Consider the following 21,293-nt stretch of genomic DNA (forward strand, 5'->3'; position numbering starts at 1 on the left):
ATTTGTGTATCCTGGAGGGGCTACCAGGGAATGCCCAGGCCTCATTCCTTAGTTAGACATAAGAAGCAATTATTAAGTGCTCAGTGGAGAAAACGGAGAGAAACAAAGCATCTTCTATACTTTTGACCACTTGTCCATGATGAAAACAAGTCAATGAATCCATTTTTTTCCATTTTCCTATTTAAAAACAACAGTCAGCAAAAGAAGTTGTGGGAAGGAAAGACTTTTCTGTATTTACTCGTGGAGTTTTCTTCTTTATTATCACCAGGAGTATAAATGCAGAAGTGTCTGTCTGCTTTGTGGAATATTCATGCTCTTTTAATTCCCTTGGGGTTGAACACTGATGCCCAAATCTTCTTTTTCTTCTGATACTACAGTCATCGCTCATCCACAGTGTTGACTTGGTCAAACTGCCATAGCTGGCTGGCTTTTCCGTCACACGGGCGCAAGTACAAATCTTTATTGTTTTCCTGCACAATAGCTTCCATACATTTCCCAGAAATAATGTGGACAAGCATTCCATTCTGAAAAGAGAGAAGAAAATGGGGGTGGGGTGGAAGGGAGGAACTCAGTTCCATGCAATAAGTCAGCAAAGAAGGATACCCCAAGATTTGTGCTAATTATTAAGAGAATAATACAGGTGATGTGACATGGCTGAGTAAAAAAATAGTATTTTGGTTAATACAAAATATAATAAAATATAATTTAGGTAGCCCAAAAGTTTAGGTAGCATTCAGAACCTTGGCGGGTATTTATTCAGTGATCTTTATTATAGATATGTAATTGTGCCATTTCTTAGAGAATTCTGGCTGGTAGAATGCCAGTGTATAGAACATATTCAACCTTTTACTGTATTGGTGGCATTCAGTGTTCTCACTGATGTAAATTTCTGCTTTCAAAAGGATTTTTTTTTAAAGATTTATTTATCTATACAAGAACTGGGGTACAGGCCAGATGTGCAGGAGGGTGAAAGGATTCACCGGAGACAGAGCGCGGAACAGAACAGGCAGATTAACGAAAAACACTGCTGAGGGGAGCAGCGGGCGAGACAGGAGAGGTCTGCTGCACCATGTGGATCTCTCCCCGGCCAGCTCGATCGAACCCAGCGCTGCTGAGGCTGCGGACAGCTTCACAGTGTGACCGCCTGCGCCACTAGGGAAGCCCTCAAAAGGATTGAATTTAATCTCTGCCCTCCTCAAGGATTCAGAGAAGGCCAGTCAGGCAAGTTTGCAAAACCAGACCTGCTTACTACTCAAAACCCACCACTTAGTACAAGGTCAAAACCCACCAAATTAATAGTGAATTTAGCCATCACCCTCTAAAGAAAAATTTGATTTCTTTACGTCAAGTTAAACAGCCTTATTTATATCTATCCATATCTGAATCTCTACTGGTGATGAAGGGGACCTTCATATCGCTCCTCAGACCTCACACCAAGGTGGTGCTGCTTGTAACCTGAGCTACTAAACTTCAAAACTCGACTGTCTCGGCTCTCTGCCACTCTCAAGGTAAGAGCTTTACAGAGAAGTGCCAAATACTACTTTTCAAGATGTCGATGACCCCATTTTGCTGCTGGGTTGGTTGTAACCACTCCCTGATGCCTTCGTGCCGAGATGCTTGTTTCAACAACAGAGGCACAGGACTGGCTTATTTCGCTTAGTGCAGTGTCCTTGGAATGTACTTGTACAGTGTACCTGACCTCTTGGAAGAGCCTAGGATGCAGCGCCAAATGCTTACCCCCTGAAAGTCCCAGTGCTGCTGATGGATGGCAGGGCCTTCCTTGGTGCAGTTCTGAAGAATCACCTGCTCTTGTTGGACATCGAAGCATAGGTGCTGCATGCCACCAAAGTGGATCTCCTTCCTGCCGGTGTGCTCCAGATGCTGCAGCAGAGGGAGACATTCCGAATGAGGCCAGTGCTTGGAAACTGGAGCCAATGACTCCAACTGTGTGTGAGTCGTCCTCTGGCAAGTGGAACAGATGGTCACCTGAGGCCATCAGGCCTGTCTGCTCCAAATTCCGCCTCTCTCCCCACCACACACACACACACACACACACACACCACATATACAGACACACAGACACACACTAGACATACATAGACATTCATACCAACACACAGACATACATACACACAAACACACACACACACAGAGAAACAAGTAAATACAGGCACACAGTGAAATACACACACACACACACACACACCAGGCTTCTGTGGGACCCTGAAGTGCCCATCCTGGGATAAAGTGTTGCCTCCTGTAGATCCCCATAAAATACCCGGGCAGGATTCCTTCAGCATCAGAGAACTTAAGTCTTAAGAGTACAATCATTAATCAGGTTTGGGGAACACTGCAAGTAGAACACCATTGTGGGGTTCCCTAGCCTCCTCAGTGCTTCTGTGCCTGCAGCCCCCACTTGAGGAACCTATCAGCTGGTCCAGATGCTTCAAAAATGGTGTCTGAGCACAGATTTTCTTTGACCTCCGATTATAGTCTTTAAATTTAAACAGGGAGCTTTTCCATGCACTTTGAGTTTCCAGGGTCTCTTAAAATTTTGGATGATCTAATACAAGATCTATTTTCCCATAAGATAAAAAAAATATTCAGGTGTCAATGCAGCTAACCTTTGAGATGGTGCATCAGCTTCTGTCACAGCTGTCTCCTCCCGGGACTCATTTCCCTCAACTGCCTGATCCCTGAGACATCAGAGTTGCACCCCCTGGGCTAGCCACTCTCTAGCCTCAGTTTCCCCATCTGTCAGATGAAAGCATTGACTGAGGAGCCGCGCCATTTCCCTGGCACTAAGATGCACATTCTCTGCCGATGGTCTGGGTCTGTGCCTGTCATGGGGCTGGGCGGGCACAGTAGGGAGGTCATCCAGTGGGGATCTCAGGCTGTCAAGGGACAGGCAGTCACTGAAAGGAGATGCCACCAGAGGGAAGCATCACTGTAAAGACCCTGAGAGTGCTGAGCACCTACCTGCTGCCACCGGCTGTCACTGCACGGAGCCAGCACCACGGCGCAGCCCAGGAGCTCCCTGTCTGCCCGGCAGTCAGCACAGAAGCCGAGTCCAGTATTGTGGAGCTGAAAGTGGAGGTGCACACCAGAGTGAGTCCAGCCCTCCACCCTGGGGCTCCCTCTGCCAGGTCCTGGTCTTCTCCTTCCCTCTCTGGAGTGGTGCCAAGGGGCCAGGTTCAGGCTCACAAAATGAGTACAGTTATGCTGAAGCCAACGGTCCTAAGAAGCCTCTTGCAGGAGCCAGGAAGCTCTTGTCCTGTCATCGGCAACACAGCGCCTCCTTCAGGGCGGGCATGGAAGCCTCTGAGGCCCTGCTGAGCTTGGGCAGGAGGGTCAAGGTCACAGAAGAACATCGGAACCTGCAGTGCCTATCTTGGGAGGCTGCCCACCCTCCCCCGCCTCCCTGGGCCGCGCCTTGCCTTTCCAGAGAACCTGGGCCTGCGTTCAGATGGGTACAGCTCAGGGTAGATGTTGGCCAGAAACCAGTGGAATGTCCGGCAACCCAGTCTCCTTTGCAGCTGCTGGCGCTCTGTGCAGTCTGGCTGCTCCGCCTGGGAAGAAGACAGACGCAGTGCCCTGGAGGAAGACTGCTGGGCAGCAGACTCCTCGTGCCTCACGCCAGTGGGGGGATCGAGGCTGCTGGAGCTGAAGGATCAGGACAGAATAAGGGGACCACAGTTCTTAGGGCTGCAGACAGGGGTGGGGTGAGGCGGGGGCGGGGAGGTCATGTGTTAGGAGAAGAGGCCTGGACCAGAGAGGTGTGTGCGCAGCAGCCCGACAGGTGATGACACTCCCTTACCACCCCATCTGGCCCTGAAGATCACACTATCTGTGCTAGGGTGACCTATACGGAAGTCAGCAAAATGGGACGGGGCTGTTCCTGGAAGGGGCTGCACTTAAGGACTAGTGTATGGGGGCGGGGGTGCGGGGGGGCAGGAACATGAACCAGCAGGTGGGACCAATTCTAGTCATGTCAATTCTAGTCATGTCCTTACTTTTCTTTCGCAACTCACTCCCTCATGGGGCCTCCGTTTTCTATTTAATAGAATAAAAGGTTTGGATGAACACAAACAAGTACTTAAAAAGTTTCCCAGTCAGCAAATGGACGAGTAAACAGACTTTGCACAAAAGCAGACCAGTGGGGCCCATGAACAGCCAGTCGCCATTTCCCAGCTTCTGCCATGGCGCGGCGCCCAGCAGCCGCCCAGGCACTGGGAGGCGCGCAGACAATGGTAGTGAGGAGGCTGAAGCTCCATAAATAATTCACATGCTGCTTTCGGGCTGGCTTCAGCCCACACCCCCGTTATGGGGGCTCGCCTGGCGGAGCTTCCTCAGGTGCCCGGGAACTCAGGCTGCATTTAGCTCTGCTCTAAGAGCTCCTTTAAATGCTGCCTCTCTCAGCCTGGAGCAAATGTCCTCCAAAAGCAAAGAGCAAATTCCAACCAAGAGACAAAAAGAGATGTGTTGGCCAAAAGAAAGCCAAGAGATTAAAAATGGTTCTTCTGAATTCTAGACCTTCATTGCCCCTCCTGCGCTGAATGGATCAAGTCCGGCCCTCTAGGATTCCCCAACCCTCCCTTTCTTGTCTGAGTGGTGCCTGCAGCAGAGAGTCATGATGATGGGGGTACCCACCAGGGCACTTTCTGCACCAGGCATTCTTCTGTCAGCTTCTAATTCAATTAGAGCCACTAGTTTAATCCACCCACTAGTGGATTAAAAAAACTAGAGCCACTTGTTTCAACCTCCCCACAAGGAAGGTTATCACGTGTGGACGCAGAGGCACTGGCTTGTTGAGGAACTTTCACGACCATGCAACCAAAAAGCCAACATGGAAGCCCACAGTCTTATTCTGGGAGTCCACGGCTCCCCTGTTAGACACTCCAGCTTCCAGAATGGTGTCTGGAGCTGACCACATCCATCCACTTCCCAGGGATGGAGGAGGAGACTGAAGAACAAAGGTGCCGGCTGGTTGTTGGTCGTGCTCTGGTGAGAATTTTCCTTTCATTTCAGAGCCCAACTTGGAGTGACTAAGGGAGTTGGCGCCGCCCTGTGTCACCGTGGGAGTAAGGCCCAGGGCTGGTTCAGGCCTTGGGACTTACTGTAGGGCCCTGAGGCTCTGTGGGACTTGTTCTGGGAGCCCCAGTCTCGAAGGCCCTGGAGGGTGTTCCCACTAAGGGAACTGGGCCATCTAGCTTCTGAGACCTCACCCCAAGTGGGTGGAGTTTCTGAAAATTTGACTAGAAAATCAAGAAGCAGGTGGCAAATCCCTGAGGACTGGGGGTGGGGAGGAGGGCAAAGAAGACACTGGGGTTCCTCCACTGGGGAATTCCTGCCAGACTGTCCCTGCGCTCAGGGCAAAGCCCCCTTCATGGCACAGGTAGGGGCTCAGTTAAGAGGCTCAGTCCTGCGGTGAGACCGCTCCCACCAGCAGGGTGGCTGTGAGGGGTTATGAGCTGCCCTAGGGCTGTCATGGGGCCTGGAAACCTTGCTGTGGGCCCCCCTCCCTGCACTAACCTGCGCCTGACTCACCTGAGGTCACAAGTGTGTTCTGCTCTGTAAGGACTGAGCTGAGTATCAGCTGATCTGTTGAAAATCCACCCTTTGAGGACATTTGACGAGCTGTTTTAAATTTTCATTTCCCTGAGGCTTTTTTGGGATCCTTCATGTTTATTTTTATACCTGTATTTGTCTCAAGTCTTAGGTCATTTCACAACCTGGAATGCCTGACCTGGGATGAAGGGCCTCACAGACCTGCGGCTCCCGCCCCACAATGAAGGATCACACCCCATAGATGTCACCCCACAGACATCAGGGGTTCCAGGCCCGGACTGGTCATGTGTCTGTGGAGATGCTGGGACAGACAGAAGACAAACTGTCAGGTAGAAGAGCCATTTGAGGGGGGAAACTCACGGGACACTGGAGCTAGAAGCTTCTATTTTCCCCTCAGGTGGGAGGCAAGGCCAGCCTCCAGCTGGTGGCCCACGGGGCGCACGGAAGGCCGGCAGTGCTCTCCCCTTACCTTGCTCAGGGAGAAGGCCTCCGGGCTGTGCCTGTAGAAGGTGTCTTTGAAGGAGCCCAGCCAGGTCTCAGCAAGGCGAACCTTGTTCTGCAGGGCGGCCTCCTGGTCAAGGGTGGAGGGGGTGTCCTGACTGCGGTAGAGGTGCCCCACACGTGAGCAGGGGAGGATTTCCACTGAGCCACCACAGAGCCAGGCCTGCGATGAGGGGGACAGTGAGTTCCTCTGCCTCCACTCCCAGAGCTTGGGCAGCACTGCACCGCAGACGTGAGCACAGAGGGGAGAGGGAAGTAGCGTCTCCAGGTGAAGCAGAATTTCTAGGGCTGGGGTTCTGGGCAGGGGAGAGACAAGGGATGTCCTGGGATAGAACCAGGAGGGTGAGGGGGTCACACCATCCGTACCCCAATGTGTCCCCCAACACATGCACAGATTGAGCGCATCTAGAAACATGGCCATGTGGGTCTGCACCCCTATTGTCTTTAAGCTGCTTCCTCAGGGAAAAAGGGGTGGGGGGGGAGGGGGAGAGCGGGTCAGAGAATTCCAAAAGCTCAAGAAGTCTCCTGCTGCGGAGGCACAGGAAGCTCTTTGTGTAGACAGCAAAGCAAGGGTTCCCTAAGCCTCCCGGCCTCCCTGACTCTTCCACCTACTCCCAAATACCCAAAATTCATTTGACAGGAGCCCTTTCACCCCACACTTAAGGAATAAAGATGAAACTAGAAATATTCTGATAAGCAGCCTGTGACGGGAAACACACGAGACTGAGGTTCCCAAAGAGTGTGCCAGGGTGCCCCAGGGGCCCAGATAATTTAAATGTTCAAGAGAAACAGTGACACCTTGCCAACTACATGCTCAGGGTAATTCACGGTTTCAGCATCTGATCCCTGTACTTCTGATCATGAATGTCTCTGTGGGACTGGGTTTTCCAAGCTTGCTGCAATGACGAGGCAAGTATCATACTAAAAGCAACAAGCACCGAGGGTGATGTCCGAGCTGACCCAGTTTGAGAAGTTGCGTGCTGTCCAATAGCACTGAGTTGTCAGGACAAGTGTGTCAGTTGTCTGGCCCAAACCAGGCAATACACAGAAGCACTTAGTGTTGGATCTGGCCAGTGGGTACTATGAAAAATGGCTGAGATGCTAAGGGTGCTGTGAACTGTGAATGTACCAGAACTTCTGCTCTAAGTTTCATGGGAGTGAAAACCTGCCTTCTCCTGTGCGCTTGATAGTCAAGCCCAGGAGGGAGGCTGGGGGTGCCATCAAGGTGGGCCACAGGGAAGGGGAGGAAAGGGATGGGAGGTCTGAATCCCTCATGTGATGACTTTATTGTGTGAGTCCTGAAGGACTAGCTGCCTCCCAGCTGCAGAGCCCACTGGGTCCCCCCTTGGTCCAGGACATACCTTGAGAGACAGCTCCAGGTTTTCTGCACCCTGTAGTGACATGAGCGGGTCATACGCTCCCGTGTTTTGGAAGTAATGCCGGTCAATGGCCACTACCCCGCCAGGCACCACGGGGCTCCTGGAGAGAGGAGACACTTCAGAACCAGCCTATAAGGGGAGTACTTTTTTGGGGGGTGAGGCACGTGGGGAAGAGTATTGTTATCCCCAACTTACTAATGAGGAAACTGAGGTACAGATTCTGTAACTTGCTAGGAAACCAGTGGATCCATGATGGAGCCTGGGCTGTCCACATGGTCTATTCAGAGGGAGCAAAGGAAAAGCTGGTTCGTGATGGGGTCTCACCTGATGGGGCTAGTGGGGGACCGCAGGCCTTTCCTCTCACGTTCTGGCAAAGGCTCCCAGTGGAAGTCCAACTTCCAGTCTAGAACCCCGCGCTGCAGGTCCGTGGAGGGCTCATACCGGAAAGTCTTCCAGTCAATCACATCTATGACTGGAGACACCAACCGGCTCCTGGAGAGAATTGTGGAATCAACAAGGGAGACCCACCATTCACCTGTTGGGGGGTAGAGACGAAATCCATACAGGCACTGCCCGATAGGACAGCCACATGACGTTATCGGCCCCTACAGGTATAGTCTGCCGTGTGAGTGATTTTTCTGACCTCTCATGACTATCACTTCTAAAACCTGTGCCATGGAATGGATCAGGTCTGAGCTCACTGAGATGTGCTGCATTAAGAAGGCTTAGACGACAGAAATACAGAAAAATCTCAGTCATTTTTATATTGATTATAGGTTGACATGATAATATTTTGGACTTACTGGGGTTTGCTAAACACATTATTAAAATTAATTTCATCTTAAAAATTGTAATGTACCAATTTAGGGGGTCTCAACCCTGCTGTAGCATCCAGTACTTGTTCTTCCCTCTATCATGAAATTGGATTGGCTTGACAAATCAGGATTGCCAAGCCCCAGAAGTGACCCTGGCTTGTGTATGCACTTGGTGTCTACCAGCCCGCCTGCCTTTTTTTTTTTTAAGATTTATTTATTTATGCATATAAGAACTGGGGTGTAGACCAGAGGTGCGGGGGGTGAGAGGATTCACCAGAGACAGAGTGGGGAGCAGAACAGGGAGATCAACTGAAATACACTGCTGAGGGGAGCAGCAGGCGAGAGGAGAGGTCTGCTGGGCCATGTGGGTCAGCTCCCTGGCCGGCTGGGGATCGAACTTATGATGCAGTGGCTGGCCATAGCTTGGTAGCGCTATCTTTAACCCCTGTGCCACCAGGGAGGCCCCTGACCTTCTTTTATTTGGTGCAGCTGGGATGTGACCTCAGAGACATGTAGGAAATCTCACCTTGGAAACCTCACCTTTTAGCAAAACAGATAACCACTCAAATGTAGCTGCTCTCCATTTAGCCAGTATTGCTATCACATTATTTTTCTGATCTCTCATGACTATTCTAAGATCTGTGCCATGGAATGGATCAGGCCTGAATGGATCAGGTGGCGGGAAGGTCCCCAGAAGTGAGATACCTGGAGGGGGAGCTGCCAGCCATGCTGTGTCTCCATTCCCGTCCATTTGCATCTCTGCTTCATGCATCTCAGAAGAGGGTAGGACTGGCACAGAGCCAGGCTGCATGGAGAGGGCCTGCCTGGCTCTGGGATTCAATTATCTGCTTTAATCTGTGACCTTACGTGACTGATGCTGGCATGAGCAATCCTGGGTTAGTATTTAGAGCAAGGGTCTTGATATACTTTTCCTGCCCCTTTCACCTCATTGCCTCTGGAAGGAAAGGGGGAAACACGTCCTGGAGGCCACTGTTTTGGGATGTGTTGCACTGACCTTTTCTGACCTTTTCAGAAAAGTAAAAGCGAGGAAGAAAAGAGGACACCCACTCCCTCTCCAGGTCTCCACCGACTGTGGAATGAACTGAGCAGATGGCGTGGCGTTGGCTATAGGAAAAGTATTTTGTGGAATTTCATAGTCAAGAGCCAGGAAGCCAGGTGGCTGAGTTCTGAAGAATCCCATGAAATGTGTGCCATCTTAGTAACCGTACCAGGGCCAGAGAGGGCATTGTATTCAGCATCCGCACAGGTAGTGATAACGCTGGTAAGGGGTTACCCTCCCTTAGGGTATTTGTAACTTAACAGGAGCTGCCTGCTAGCTCTGAGTTTCTGTGTCTATAAAACAAAGGAGATGGACTGGAAGACCTCTGACCTCCCTTCCAAAAACCCAAAGAACCACTCTTGAGTGGTGGGAACATGAGTGACGAATGGCTAAGGCCATGGAGCGTTTTTCCTACGCCCATCTCTTGCTCCAGGCCCCCAGGGGTGAGTTACCTGTCACCAGCTATCCTGCTGAGGAGGGGCTCCAGCCAGCCCGGGTGGCACTCGCAGTGCGAGTCTATGAAGACCAGCACGTCCCCGGTGGCCCTGGTGGCCCCCAGCATCCGGGCCCTGACGGCACCCAGCCTCTTGTTGCTCCTCAGCAGCTTCACCCCCTCCAGCCTGGCCACGTATTCGCTGAGAGCAGACTTGAGTTGTCCTGGAATGGACGGGGGGTGGTCAGTGCAGACACAGAGGCCACCCAGTGAAGACCACCACGAGTTCATAGTCACAGCTCGCTCTTGGGCGCATTGCTGAGTACAAGGGGCCTGGGAACCCATACAATATTGTGATGTGCCTGTGGCTAAGATGGAAGTCCCTCTCTGGAATGGGCCCAGATTCTCTCCAGTAAAAACTAGGAGCGGTGGTGACATGAGCCGGGTGGAGAGAACTTGCTGACTTTCTCTAAAGCAGCAGGGAGATCAAGGCAGACACTGTTAGACCCATCACCCCGCTGTCCCCTTCCCAGGCTTCCTGACAGACTCTTCCCGGGCTCGTCACTGGTGAGCTACCTGCTCCTGCGTGGTCCCCAGGAGCTCGCCTCCTGGGAAACTTGCCTAAAGCAGGTCCCAGTCTCGGCCTGGAAACCTCCTCTCCCTCAGGTCAGCCCACCCCAGGGATCCTGGGGGAGCTGCAGCCACCTTGTTCGCTGAGGTCGTCCACGAGGATGATCTCCTTCAGGAAGGCCCTGGGCGCAGTGTCCAGGATGCTGTGCACGGTCCTCAGGAGGGTGGACCAGGCCTCGTCGTGGAAACAGAGGATGACGCTGGCTGTGGGCAGGCTGTCCCCGGGCCGCTGCTGTAGACACCTGCAGGAGAAGCAGGAACCCCGTGGGGAAGAGAAGGCCCCAGAAACATTCCCCGTCCTGTCACCCACTGTCCGGGCCCTGGGATGGGGGCTGCTCCCACCAGGTGGCTCTCCCCCGACAGCTCCCCTGCGGTTTCTTAAGCTTTCCAGGTACAGAGAGCCTGTGTCGTGCCCCCAGAGTCCATCCACTGTGTCCCCATCCTCAGGCCTCAGAGCTTCTTCACGTTCCATAGCCCCTACCTCTCTCGCGGCAGATGTTCTCACGATAGGCTGGGCTGAGCTGTGAGGTGGGGAGAATGACCACATGAGGTGGGGAGAATGACCACGTGGCCAACCTCACAGAGCTGCCACGAGAAGAGTGCGGGGCGAGGGGCATAGTTCGTGTCCTATGTAGGGAACCGTCATCCCTTTGGGACCAGGGGTGCTGTTTCTGTATCCCTGCACCCACCACGGCGCCTGTGCTAGGTAAGCATTACTGTTGTTACTGAAGACGGGACAAGAGCCGAGCATTGTGATGACAACGTGCCAGACCCTGGGCTGGTCCCTGACACCTGTGACTCCATGTTGGCACGAGACCCAGTCTGTGGGCTGGCCTGCTTTCCCCCCATTTTGCAGATAAGGCAATTGAGGCTCGGAGAGGAGGCCGGACTGACCAAAGGCCACACTGTCAGGAAGTGGCTGCCTGGGCTATTGTGTCTTCAAAGCCGTCAGGTCCTGTCTGCTTTGTGGTTTCAGGCTGCACACCAGGTGCAGGGCATTACCTCTCCCTCCATCTGGCTCCCCCTTCCTTCCCAGGGGAACAGCGTGTGCTGTGTGTGCCTCGTGTTGGGGGTTGGAGAGTTCTGAGCGCGTCCTGAGTGGATGAATTATAGCAATGGCCAGAAACATGGAGCCGTGTGCGGTTCACAGTCATTCACAAAGGCATTTCCAAAGTGTGTCCTAGGCTGTAGCTGATAAAACCATGTCCTTCCTCGGAGGGGCATTTCTCATTGAACAGGGGTCTTCTCAAGGACCCCAGATCTCCAACACTGCAGGCGTCTGTGATGATGACCAAGCTGGCCTGGCCTGAGGACACGCCTCAGACAGCATGTCCCCAAGTGGCGGATTAGCTGAGCGTCGCTGCGCCTACAAGAATCCTAATAAGGCATCACAGCCTCTTACGAAGGCCTGGAGGTGGGTGGGGACTGGTATGTACCAGGGGCTGAAGGAAAGATATTTTGAAAGATATTCCCCTTCTCTTGGCTTCACGTGATACTAATTGCAATTTTTTTTATTTGATGTTGGGTCTTCACATCTTTTGAGGGAATAAAATAAGTGGTAGACAAACTGGAGAGCAAGAGGCGAGGGGCCCACACAAGGGGGTCTCCACACCTCAGATTCTTTCCAAGATGCACCTGATGGTGTAGCTTCTCCCTACAATTCCTGTTGAGGCCTGGGCACGTGGTGAAGCTGTGTCCCAGAGAGGCTAGGGAGTGGTGGAGATACCTAAGTGCACCTTTTCACTGTGAATTGCTTTGTCCTTCCACCAGTTAGCCAGCGACTGTTTCACTCTCGCTCACAGACGGCAGACACGTGTCTGAAAGCCACTCCCACCGCACTTGCCTCTCTCCAGAGTGGCAGCAGGGGGTGGGGATACAAAAAATCACGGACTTTAGAATCAATCAGCCTGACTTTGAATCCTGGCTCTGCTACTTATCCCCCCTAATTAGTCCATCCAGGGAGGCTGATGCCTTTCCCCAGCCCAGTAGGGCTGCCTGGAGTCCAAGGGGCCATCTTGGCCCGAGAGAGCAGCTCCGTGGGTACCAGCCTTCCCACTTCCCACTCCCAGATCAGGGAGCCCCGGGCTGTGTTTACACACAGCTCACGCCCTCTCGTCATGCGGCCTTGGGATCCCCCATGAACTTGGAAAACACACTTGGACTGTGACTGAAGAGTGAGTCACACGCTGCACAGATGGCCTGGCTGCGGCACAGGCTCCCCCCCACCAACCCGGCCTGGCCAGAGTAGAATGCTTCTGCTGCAGTCTCGACACCTGTTCTGGGGTTCTGAGCTCCAGCTCCTACCCAATCAGCAGAGCCCGGGTGGGTCTCCATAGCTCAGTCCAGAGCCCACCAGTGTAACTGTCTGCTGCCTGTCGACACCCCCAGTGCACCCCAAACTGCTCGGGGTCGGGGATCCACCTGCTCATCCTTAATGCTTGCTAAATAAATATTTGTTCCTGAAGGGAAGGACGACACACCTGGCCATCCAGGAGCTCCATGCGTGGGCCGAGAGGGAGCTGTGCTCAGTGAAACAAGCCAGACAAAAAAAGGTAAACACTGTATGTCACTCATGTTATGGAGAGAAAACAAACAGTGAACTAAATACAACAAAAATAAGCTTGTGGCCTAGAAGACCAATTAGAGGTTACCGGAAGGTAGGGGCCATGGCGGGGAGTTAGGGGGGAGGGCACATATTGGATAAGGGGGACAGTAGTGTGGTGAAGGACAGATTCAGACTTCTAGCAGTGAAATTAATGCAGTGTGTGAACACGTGGCTCCAAGGCTGCGCCTGACACGTACATGGTGTTATAATGCATGTTCTCGCGTTATCAAGTCTCCTGAATCTCCCACAGACCTCCTGAGTCTCACTGTCTTCCCTTGGGGGTCCTTGGAGGTGCCCCTCCTGGGGTCCTGTGCACTGGCTGTTGCTCTGACCTCTGCAGAGCATCTCTGGTTGCACCGGCTCCCCCAGGCCCTGTGATAAGATGGGCAGGTGGCCAATTCCTTGGTCCCCAAGAATGCTGGGATGAACATCCCCTGTCAACCCATGTGTGCTCTCCCCATTTTATAGAGGGAAGGACTTGAAATGCTTCCAGCCCATGTGGCTTGCCCACAGCCCCCTCCAGTAAGCCGGTGAGGGGGGGGGTGCTTAGTGCAGCATGCTCTAGCAGGACTTTGGTGTCAGATGCACCTGGTCAGATCACCTGGCCCTTCCCCTTTGTGTGCCTCCATTTTCTCATCCATCAAATGAAGGTGCTAATACTATTTACCTCATGGGGTTGGCATGAGGAATAAGTGAAGGAAAGCCACTCAACAGAGTTCCCAGCACACAGTAAGTGTTCAATAAATGTTGGCTTTTCAGAGACTGCTCTTTGACTCTTCTACATCGGTGTTTTTCCATTCTGGGCTCGCATTATTAGTAATTTTCCTGGCATGTTCCCTTTTCAAAATGACCTTCAGCTATGGCTCTAGAAGTAATCAGAAAAGGTATGTGACTAGGACGGGGAATAAGCAACAGTTGGGGCAGGTTTGGGGGTGTTGCTGCAGGAGTTGGGGCCAGCTAGCTTCTCTGATTTAGGAATCATGGGGGGATTAACTGCACCATCTGGAGCACAGAAGGCAGAGGCCCCTTCCTCGCTTTGGAGAGACTCCCTTGTGTGTCGTGGAGAGGTGTCAGGGCAGGGGAATCACCAGCAACTGCAGCGGGATGGGAGGGAGAATCTGGGGGCCAAGGCTGAGTGCACAGGATGTAAGGACTGGATAAGGCCAGCAGAGGGCGCTGCACGCCTCAGGACAGAGCAGGTGGTGGTCATGTGAGCCTTATCAGGTTGTGGGTGGGGTCTGTAGGGACTGAGGGTAGAGTCCCCCCATCCTGGAGATTTTTACTGCTAAAATCAAGACAGCACCAAGCAAACTGAGACGACTTGGTTCCCTGGCTGACTGTTTTGAAGAATCAACCTCTGGAGTGGTACACACACATACACACACACACACACACTGTACCCCCCTTACACACATAAATGCAAGCACGAACAAGCAGTACATCACAACCCACAAGTCTATATGAGCACAGTCCATGTGCTAACCACACCACATGCCCAATATACACAACATACACAGACACCTGTGTACTTCACACCACCCGCACAACACAGCATACCTGCACCACTCACATAGTACATTTGTAACACACATAAAAATGTCCTCACACAGCACACACACAAGCACATCACGTACAGCACAGCCACAGCACAATACACAGGCACACATTGTAACACACATATGCACAGTGTATATGATCGCTACACTACATGCACAACACAATACATGCCTGCACACACTCACATGCAGCACCCACAACACACATGCACATAAGACAGTACGTCACACAGCTCACACCTGTGCACATCGCCCCACTACATTCCCAGGTACGAGGCACCATAGAACACTGTACACCCGTGCCACATGCAATGCACGCATATGCACAACCTCTGTTTAATACACACGGCCACACAATGCACACACAAACACACAAGTACCCACACGGACATCTGCGCAGCATGCTTGCACAATGCAGACACATGCCACACACACCTCTTGTTTGAGACAATCTCTCTTTTTCATAGAATAAGGATCCTCATACTTGCTCTAGATCCAGGAAAAATGGATCGAAAGAATCTAAAAACTTTTTATTTGCTTACTCAGCAATTATTTCTTTACTGTGTGCTGTGCCGGAATGGCGTGGAACAAACCGAGGAGTCAATAGCCACTTATCTTTGGTTGTAATGAGTGTGAAGAATTAAGACAACAGAGGGCACAGACTACAGCAGGTGGACCTGGGAGTTTCCTGAGAAGAGCTTTCGAAGCCAAGACCAGGAGCCTGAGCAGGGTCGAGGCTGGCGTGGGAGTGAGGCTTGCGGGCACACCATCTCGGGCACGCGCCTGCATTTGTGGGACCCTGAGCGCGAGCTGCTGAGTAGCCAGGCTCACGGGAACCCATCAGCAATCCTGGGAGTTTGGCCTGGGAGCTCCCAACTCTACAGGAATCTTCTCACCTGGCAAGTTAGAGGGTGTGTTTTCTTCCCAAGAGCTCTGTGCTCTGTGAAGAGCAGAGGCTTGTGTGGAAGGAAACCCGGTCAGCCAAATGAACCAGCGCCAGTGGCCCCTGGATGCGGGCAAGCAGGTCCCTCCTCTGGCATGAACTCATTTATTATTAAATCATGGGTCAGCCGGGGCACTGGCAGGGGAGGAATGTAGGGGTGTCCATGGCTGGCTAGCATCTCCCTGGGCACAGTCTCATGTGCCCCTGTTGTTTAGCTTGCTTGCCAGAGGTCAAGCCACCAGCCAGCTTGGTCACATCAGCTCAGAACTGGAACTGGAGCTGAGAACTGGAACTGTCCCCTTGGTCTAAGGGACTAAGGTGGGTGGCACAGGCAGACTGAAGTGGTAGCTCAGGTAGACTGAAGCTTCTGCCTGGATTCAAATCCCTGCTTGGCACCTATTAGCTGTGTGACTTCAAGGAAGTCGCTTGGCCTCTCTGTGCCTTATTTTCATACTGATAAAATAGACTTGATGGTAATACTAACACCCATCCTACAGTTGTAAGAACTTAATGAGTTCATGCCTGAAAAGCCCTTAAAGCCAGAGCCACATACATGTTAGCTCTGTGGTATTTTGAACCCCTCCCCCAACCGCGCCCCCCCCCAAAAAAAAAACCCTCACTAACAGTCTTCATATCAAGTTGCACTGGCCTCAGTGTTAGATCGGGAAATCCTTTGGAGACCATCTGCTCCAATCCCCTTGTGTTTATAGATAAAACTGTTTGACCCAATAACCCAGAGACAGGACAAGAACCACAGGATGGGAAAGGGAGGGGAGAAGTTAGGAGCCCCTCCTTTTCTGACTCTGGGAAGGGGGCTAGTTAACCACAGGCCCCTGGATCCCACCCAGGGCTTCTGACCCCGGGCTCTGCCCTGGGGTCTGAGACTCCACATTCTCAACAAGTTCCCAGGTGATGCTGCCGCTGCAGCTGCAAGAGGTGCAGGAGCGAAGCTTTGGAGGCGCTGCCCTAAGAATAGTGAAAGCAGAAAGTCTGCACTCCCCTGTGCGGATCACACCCCAGTATGGGATGGGTGGGGCCGAGGGCCCTACTTACAGCGGATGCCGTACCTCCGGCAGCGCCCTCTGCAGAGGGATGCGGGCGCTGAGCGCCTGCTCGAGTCTGAGCGGGCTCAGCTCCTCTTCTTCAGACACGTCCCGATAGTCATCCTCCTCAGCCCCCCAGTCCCTCTCTGGAGCCTCCTCCTCCAGCCTCCTGCTGGGCTGCTGGATGAGCCGGTAGCTGCCACCTCTCCGGCCCTGGCTCTGGTTCCTTCTGGCCCTGGGGTGGGGCACGACCACCAGGAGCTGATCCTCCCGCAGCGAGATGAAGGGCGGCAGGTCCTCCAGGGGGCTGTACTCTTGGTCATCCTCCAGCACCCACTCCTGGGATTCCCCGAAGTCCAGGCGGTACCCAGCTTCCGGGCTGTGCTCCATGACCTGGGCCGGCGGCAGGTGCTGGGGGTGCGGGGGAGGGTGCCGCATGGCCACCATCAGCAGCAAGCCCCCCAGCATCAGCAGGAGCAGCAGGAACTGCAGTCCGCACGGTCCATGCCTGCACGGTCTCCTTAGGCGCATGTCGCCGCGGGAGCTTGCCAAGTGCAACAGGTCATGTTCAAGTTTGCCTTCTCCTGCTGCAGGTTCCTTCACACTTGCAGCAGAACCGGGGCTCCTGGCTCCACCTGCAGGCTTCTCACCAGCCACTTAACCTGCTTCTTTCCCACCTCTGACATTTGCCAAGTGTGTGTAAGACAGGCTTCCACTGACAAAAAGCAAACCACAGGACCCAGGTCCCCCTGAGTGGATTTCTTTAATTGCCTCCTGAAAGTTCATTCACAGGGACTTCAGGCCGAATTGTTTGGCTCCCCTTTACCCCGCTTTTCTCCTTGGGAAAAAAACAATCCATTCTGCTCAGGTGTTCAGTCCCCAGTTGGCGTCCCCCCGAGGTGAGTGGCGCGGGGCTGTGTGACGCCTGGGGGCCGGGTGGGTCCTCGTCCAGCAGAGCTGACGGTGTCTTCCTATGGATGCTTCAGGTCAGGCGGGATCTACCCGGCAGCAGTGCCTCATTTCCTCTCACACGCTGCTCCTGCAGCGCGTCCTCGCCAGACACTGCCGCCAAGTGCAGCCTTGCGCCTGGTCCTAATGCCCTCACTATTCCCAGGCTTTGCACAACCCGTGGAGCACAACTCCAGGGAAAACAAACGGCGTCACTGCCAAGACCAAACCCAAGCAGGAGCATCCCGGGATGAGAATTAGCTGTGCTCAGGAGGTGGGAGGGCGTATTCCCTCCTGGCTTCAGCGCGCTGTGTGACGCAGGTGCCAGGAGCCAGCTGTCTCTCTGCACCCTCAGCCTCCCACAGGGATCTGGGAAGCTGGCCTGGGCTCCCCCTCTTTCCTGGGGACCTCTGTCGTTGTCCTTCTGGAAAGGAACAAAGCAGGTAGAGGAGCTCTTATAAGCCCCTCTAGCCCACAAGTGCATCCGAAGGCCTACTGTGTGCTTGCTGGTGCATCAAGGCACAGGGGAGTGCTTGGTTCTTCACTGGGCTCCCTTCATTCAGCCAGGATATATTAATGAGCACCCACTGTGTGCCCAAGCACCGGCCCAGGTTGGGATGGAGCATCATCATTGTCCCCTGTCTACGCCAGTGTCCTCTCAAAGGCCCCTAGTCCCAAATGGCCTCCAGAACCTTCCTTGCAGAGGCCCGGCCACAGCTACCTACTCTCCCAACGGAAGGCCTCCTCAGGTCACCGGCTTCCTGTGATGCACCCGTGCCTCTTTTGGGTGGTCTTGAGACAGCCTTGCCCCAACCAACCCACTTCTGCTCCCACAACCATGCTGGTTGGGCCTAGTGGGTCTTGCCATTGCCCCGGGTGATGGCAGCACAGGCTGCTCTCTCTCTGGGGTTTCTGCCAATCACCTCCACATATGCTTTCTGCCCTGCGGGGAGAGGCTTAGGGCCTTTTTCAGGGTCTCACTGGGACCTAAGGTCTCTGTTCCTTTAACCATTCCTCTCCTGACCTAGGGGGCTTTAAAAAATACATTTAACATTTTTTTAAATTCTCAAAGGGATGGTGGCAGCCATCATTGGTTCCCTTTTGTGGGTCCCCTGGCCCAGCTCTGTAGTCATTGGCAGGTAAAGGTGGACAGGTTGGGTGCATCAAGTGCAAGAAACCCCTGCCTGCCTGGGGGCATCTCTAGCCTCAGGAAGCTTACTCACCTTCAGGCAGAACTGCCAGAAGTAGTGTTTGGAATTTAACTTCAAGGGCAACGTCAATCATTAAGGAAGGGAAACTGGTACCTAAATGCTTCAATGAGATAATGGTGAGATAATGCTGAGATATGGTTCAGACTTGGTGAGATAATGCTGAGATATGGTTTCCCAAACCTGTGGGATTGCTACCCTGGGGTGGTAATCTGCTCATCGATAACCCCTACTCCCCACACTGGACCTTCTTGGGTTCCCTTCCCAAATAAACTACCTACCTCCAGGGTCTTCTCTAAAGAGTTGCTTGCAGAGCAACCAAATTAAGACCAAAATACAAATATTCTTAAATACTCACAAATCAATATAAACACTCATAAATCTCTTTTATTTCCATTGATGGAGTAATTAGTACAAGAAATAACTTCCTGTTGTATTCAGCAAAACTAGTTCTGATCCTTTCTAAAGGTCTGACTATGACAAAGCTTCTTAGTCTATTCTCTGTGCAATAAAGCACACAAGTAGCCTCCCCCTTACCTAAGGCGTAAGTTTCACCAGGGCCTAAAATCACAGGTGGCACTGAACCCTATGTACACAATGTTTTTTTCCTATATATAAACCTAAAGTAAAATTTAATTTGTAAATTAAGCACAGGAAGAGATTAGCAAGTAATAATGTAATTAATAATAAATTAGAACAATTACAACAATTTACTATAATAAAGGTTATGTGAATGTGATCTCTATCTCAAAATATCTTACTTTATATATTTTCAGGCTAAAACCATGGAAAGTAAAACAGCAGATAAAGGGTTGTACTGTATCCATTAATCAGTATTCTCTTAGCTCTAAAGTCCTAAAAAGAGTGAAACATTCTTCTGTATGTTCTATATTATGCCTAGAATAATATCCTGAAAGATTAAAAAAAAAAACTCTGTCTGATTATTAAGTCAACATGTCTTAAAAATTCAGTTAATTCCAGTGATTCTGCTGGTATTCAGGAATTGATTCTGTTGACCCAATTTCACTTTTTAAAAAAGTTTTTTTACAAGTTTTAAATTTTTGTTCTTTTATCTATTAAGTCAGGAGTATTTTAAAGAGGCACCATCTTTTCTTTTAAAAACAAAAGGTTTCACAAAATTGTTATACCAGGTGAATGTCAAACTGCGAGCAAGGTCAGGAACACAAGGGCAGTCTGCTGGGTCCATCCCCATAGGGTTATAGGGCCACAAGAGGGCCCCTGATGCTGTCATATATACATATATGTGTGTGTTTGCACACCCATTTTATATATATATATATATATACACACACACATACATATATATATAATTCTGGAAGTATAATTTCTAGCAAAATAAAATTGTGCATTAAAAAAATTAGAGCTATTGAAAAGTCTACAAGGAGGTTGTATAAATTTACACTCACTAATAAAATCTAAGAATGCCTGTTTCTCCATAACCTTACCAGTATAGCATATTATTAACCTTTTAGACCTTTGTCTATCTCATAAGTGAAAAATGGTATTTCAGCAACAAGATCTCTAAGGTACCTAGCAAGAAATCTTGCACAATTCATGAGAAAGACGATAAACTTTATTGAAGGAATAAAAGTAAACCTGGAGAGATATAGCATGATCCAGGGTAAAAAGACTCAATATCATAAAGATGTCAATTCTTCTGAAATTCATCTATAAATTCACTGTCATTGCATTCACAGCCCTAACTGAGCTTTCCAGGGATCTTTGCAAGTGATACAACAATTCTTACAGGGATAAAGATCCAAGAATAGATCTTAACAGAATAAGGAGGGAAGTCCCTCTCACTAGATACATAGATTTATACAACTATAGTAATTAAAAATAATGTAATGAGCATTGGAGCATGAATAAGAAACAAGTTAATGTTACAGAACAGACTCTAGATGCACATTGATGGATTTTTTTTAGTCCGATGATCCCAGTTAAGTCAAGGATATAGGGAAGGGGAATGTTCACACGCTGTGGTGGCAATGTAGACTGGAATCCTTTGATGATCACTTGGCAAGATCAGTGAGGTTGAGGATATATAAATATACAACCCAGCATTTCCACTTCTGGAAAAAACTTTTGCACATATTCATAAAAAAAACATTTACAAGGGGCCTCCCCAGTGGCGCAGCGGTTAAGCACTGGGTTGCGAAGCTGCCCACAGCCTCTGCAGCGCTTGTTCGATCCCCGGCTGCTCCCTGGCCACCGGAGGAGGGTCCCACATGGCGAACAGACCTCTCCTGTCTCACCCGCTGCTCCCCTCACCAGTGTCCTTTGGTCAGTCTGCCTGCTCTGCTCCCCGCTCTGGCTCTGGTGAATTCTCTCACCCTCCCGTGCTTCTGACTGTACCCAGTGCTTGTATAAATAAATAAATAAATCTTTTAAAAAAAAAAATTTACAAGAAAATTTACCAAAGCACTGTGATAGCAGAGGGAAAAAGGAAGTAATCTAAATGGTCATATGTCACATAAAATTTCCATATAAATATAATGAATGAACGAACTAAGTCTATTTGAATCAACACAAATCTCTAAATATACTATCAAGAATTAAATTGTTAAATGATAGTGTGGTATT

At 51.1% G+C, this 21,293-nt stretch overlaps 1 protein-coding gene across 1 annotated transcript; it reads right to left on the reverse strand.

Moving 5' to 3' along the window:
• Positions 1-377: 377 nt before the first annotated feature.
• On the reverse strand, positions 378-17,163 carry GALNT15 (polypeptide N-acetylgalactosaminyltransferase 15; the record flags this gene model as incomplete). Its single annotated transcript, XM_084247515.1, has 10 exons — positions 16,544-17,163; positions 10,462-10,628; positions 9,776-9,980; positions 7,773-7,940; positions 7,431-7,548; positions 6,038-6,232; positions 3,438-3,569; positions 2,980-3,084; positions 1,738-1,881; positions 378-524 (listed from the first exon to the last, which is right to left on the reverse strand). The coding sequence occupies exons 1-10, from the start codon at positions 17,062-17,064 to the stop codon at positions 378-380; spliced, it is 1,902 nt and encodes a 633-aa protein (XP_084103641.1). The 5' UTR covers positions 17,065-17,163.
• Between the last annotated feature and the right edge of the window lie 4,130 nt (positions 17,164-21,293).

The sequence above is a fragment of the Talpa europaea genome (genome assembly GCF_964194135.1).
Source record: "Talpa europaea genome assembly, chromosome: 11".
NCBI classification, from domain to species: domain Eukaryota; kingdom Metazoa; phylum Chordata; class Mammalia; order Eulipotyphla; family Talpidae; genus Talpa; species Talpa europaea.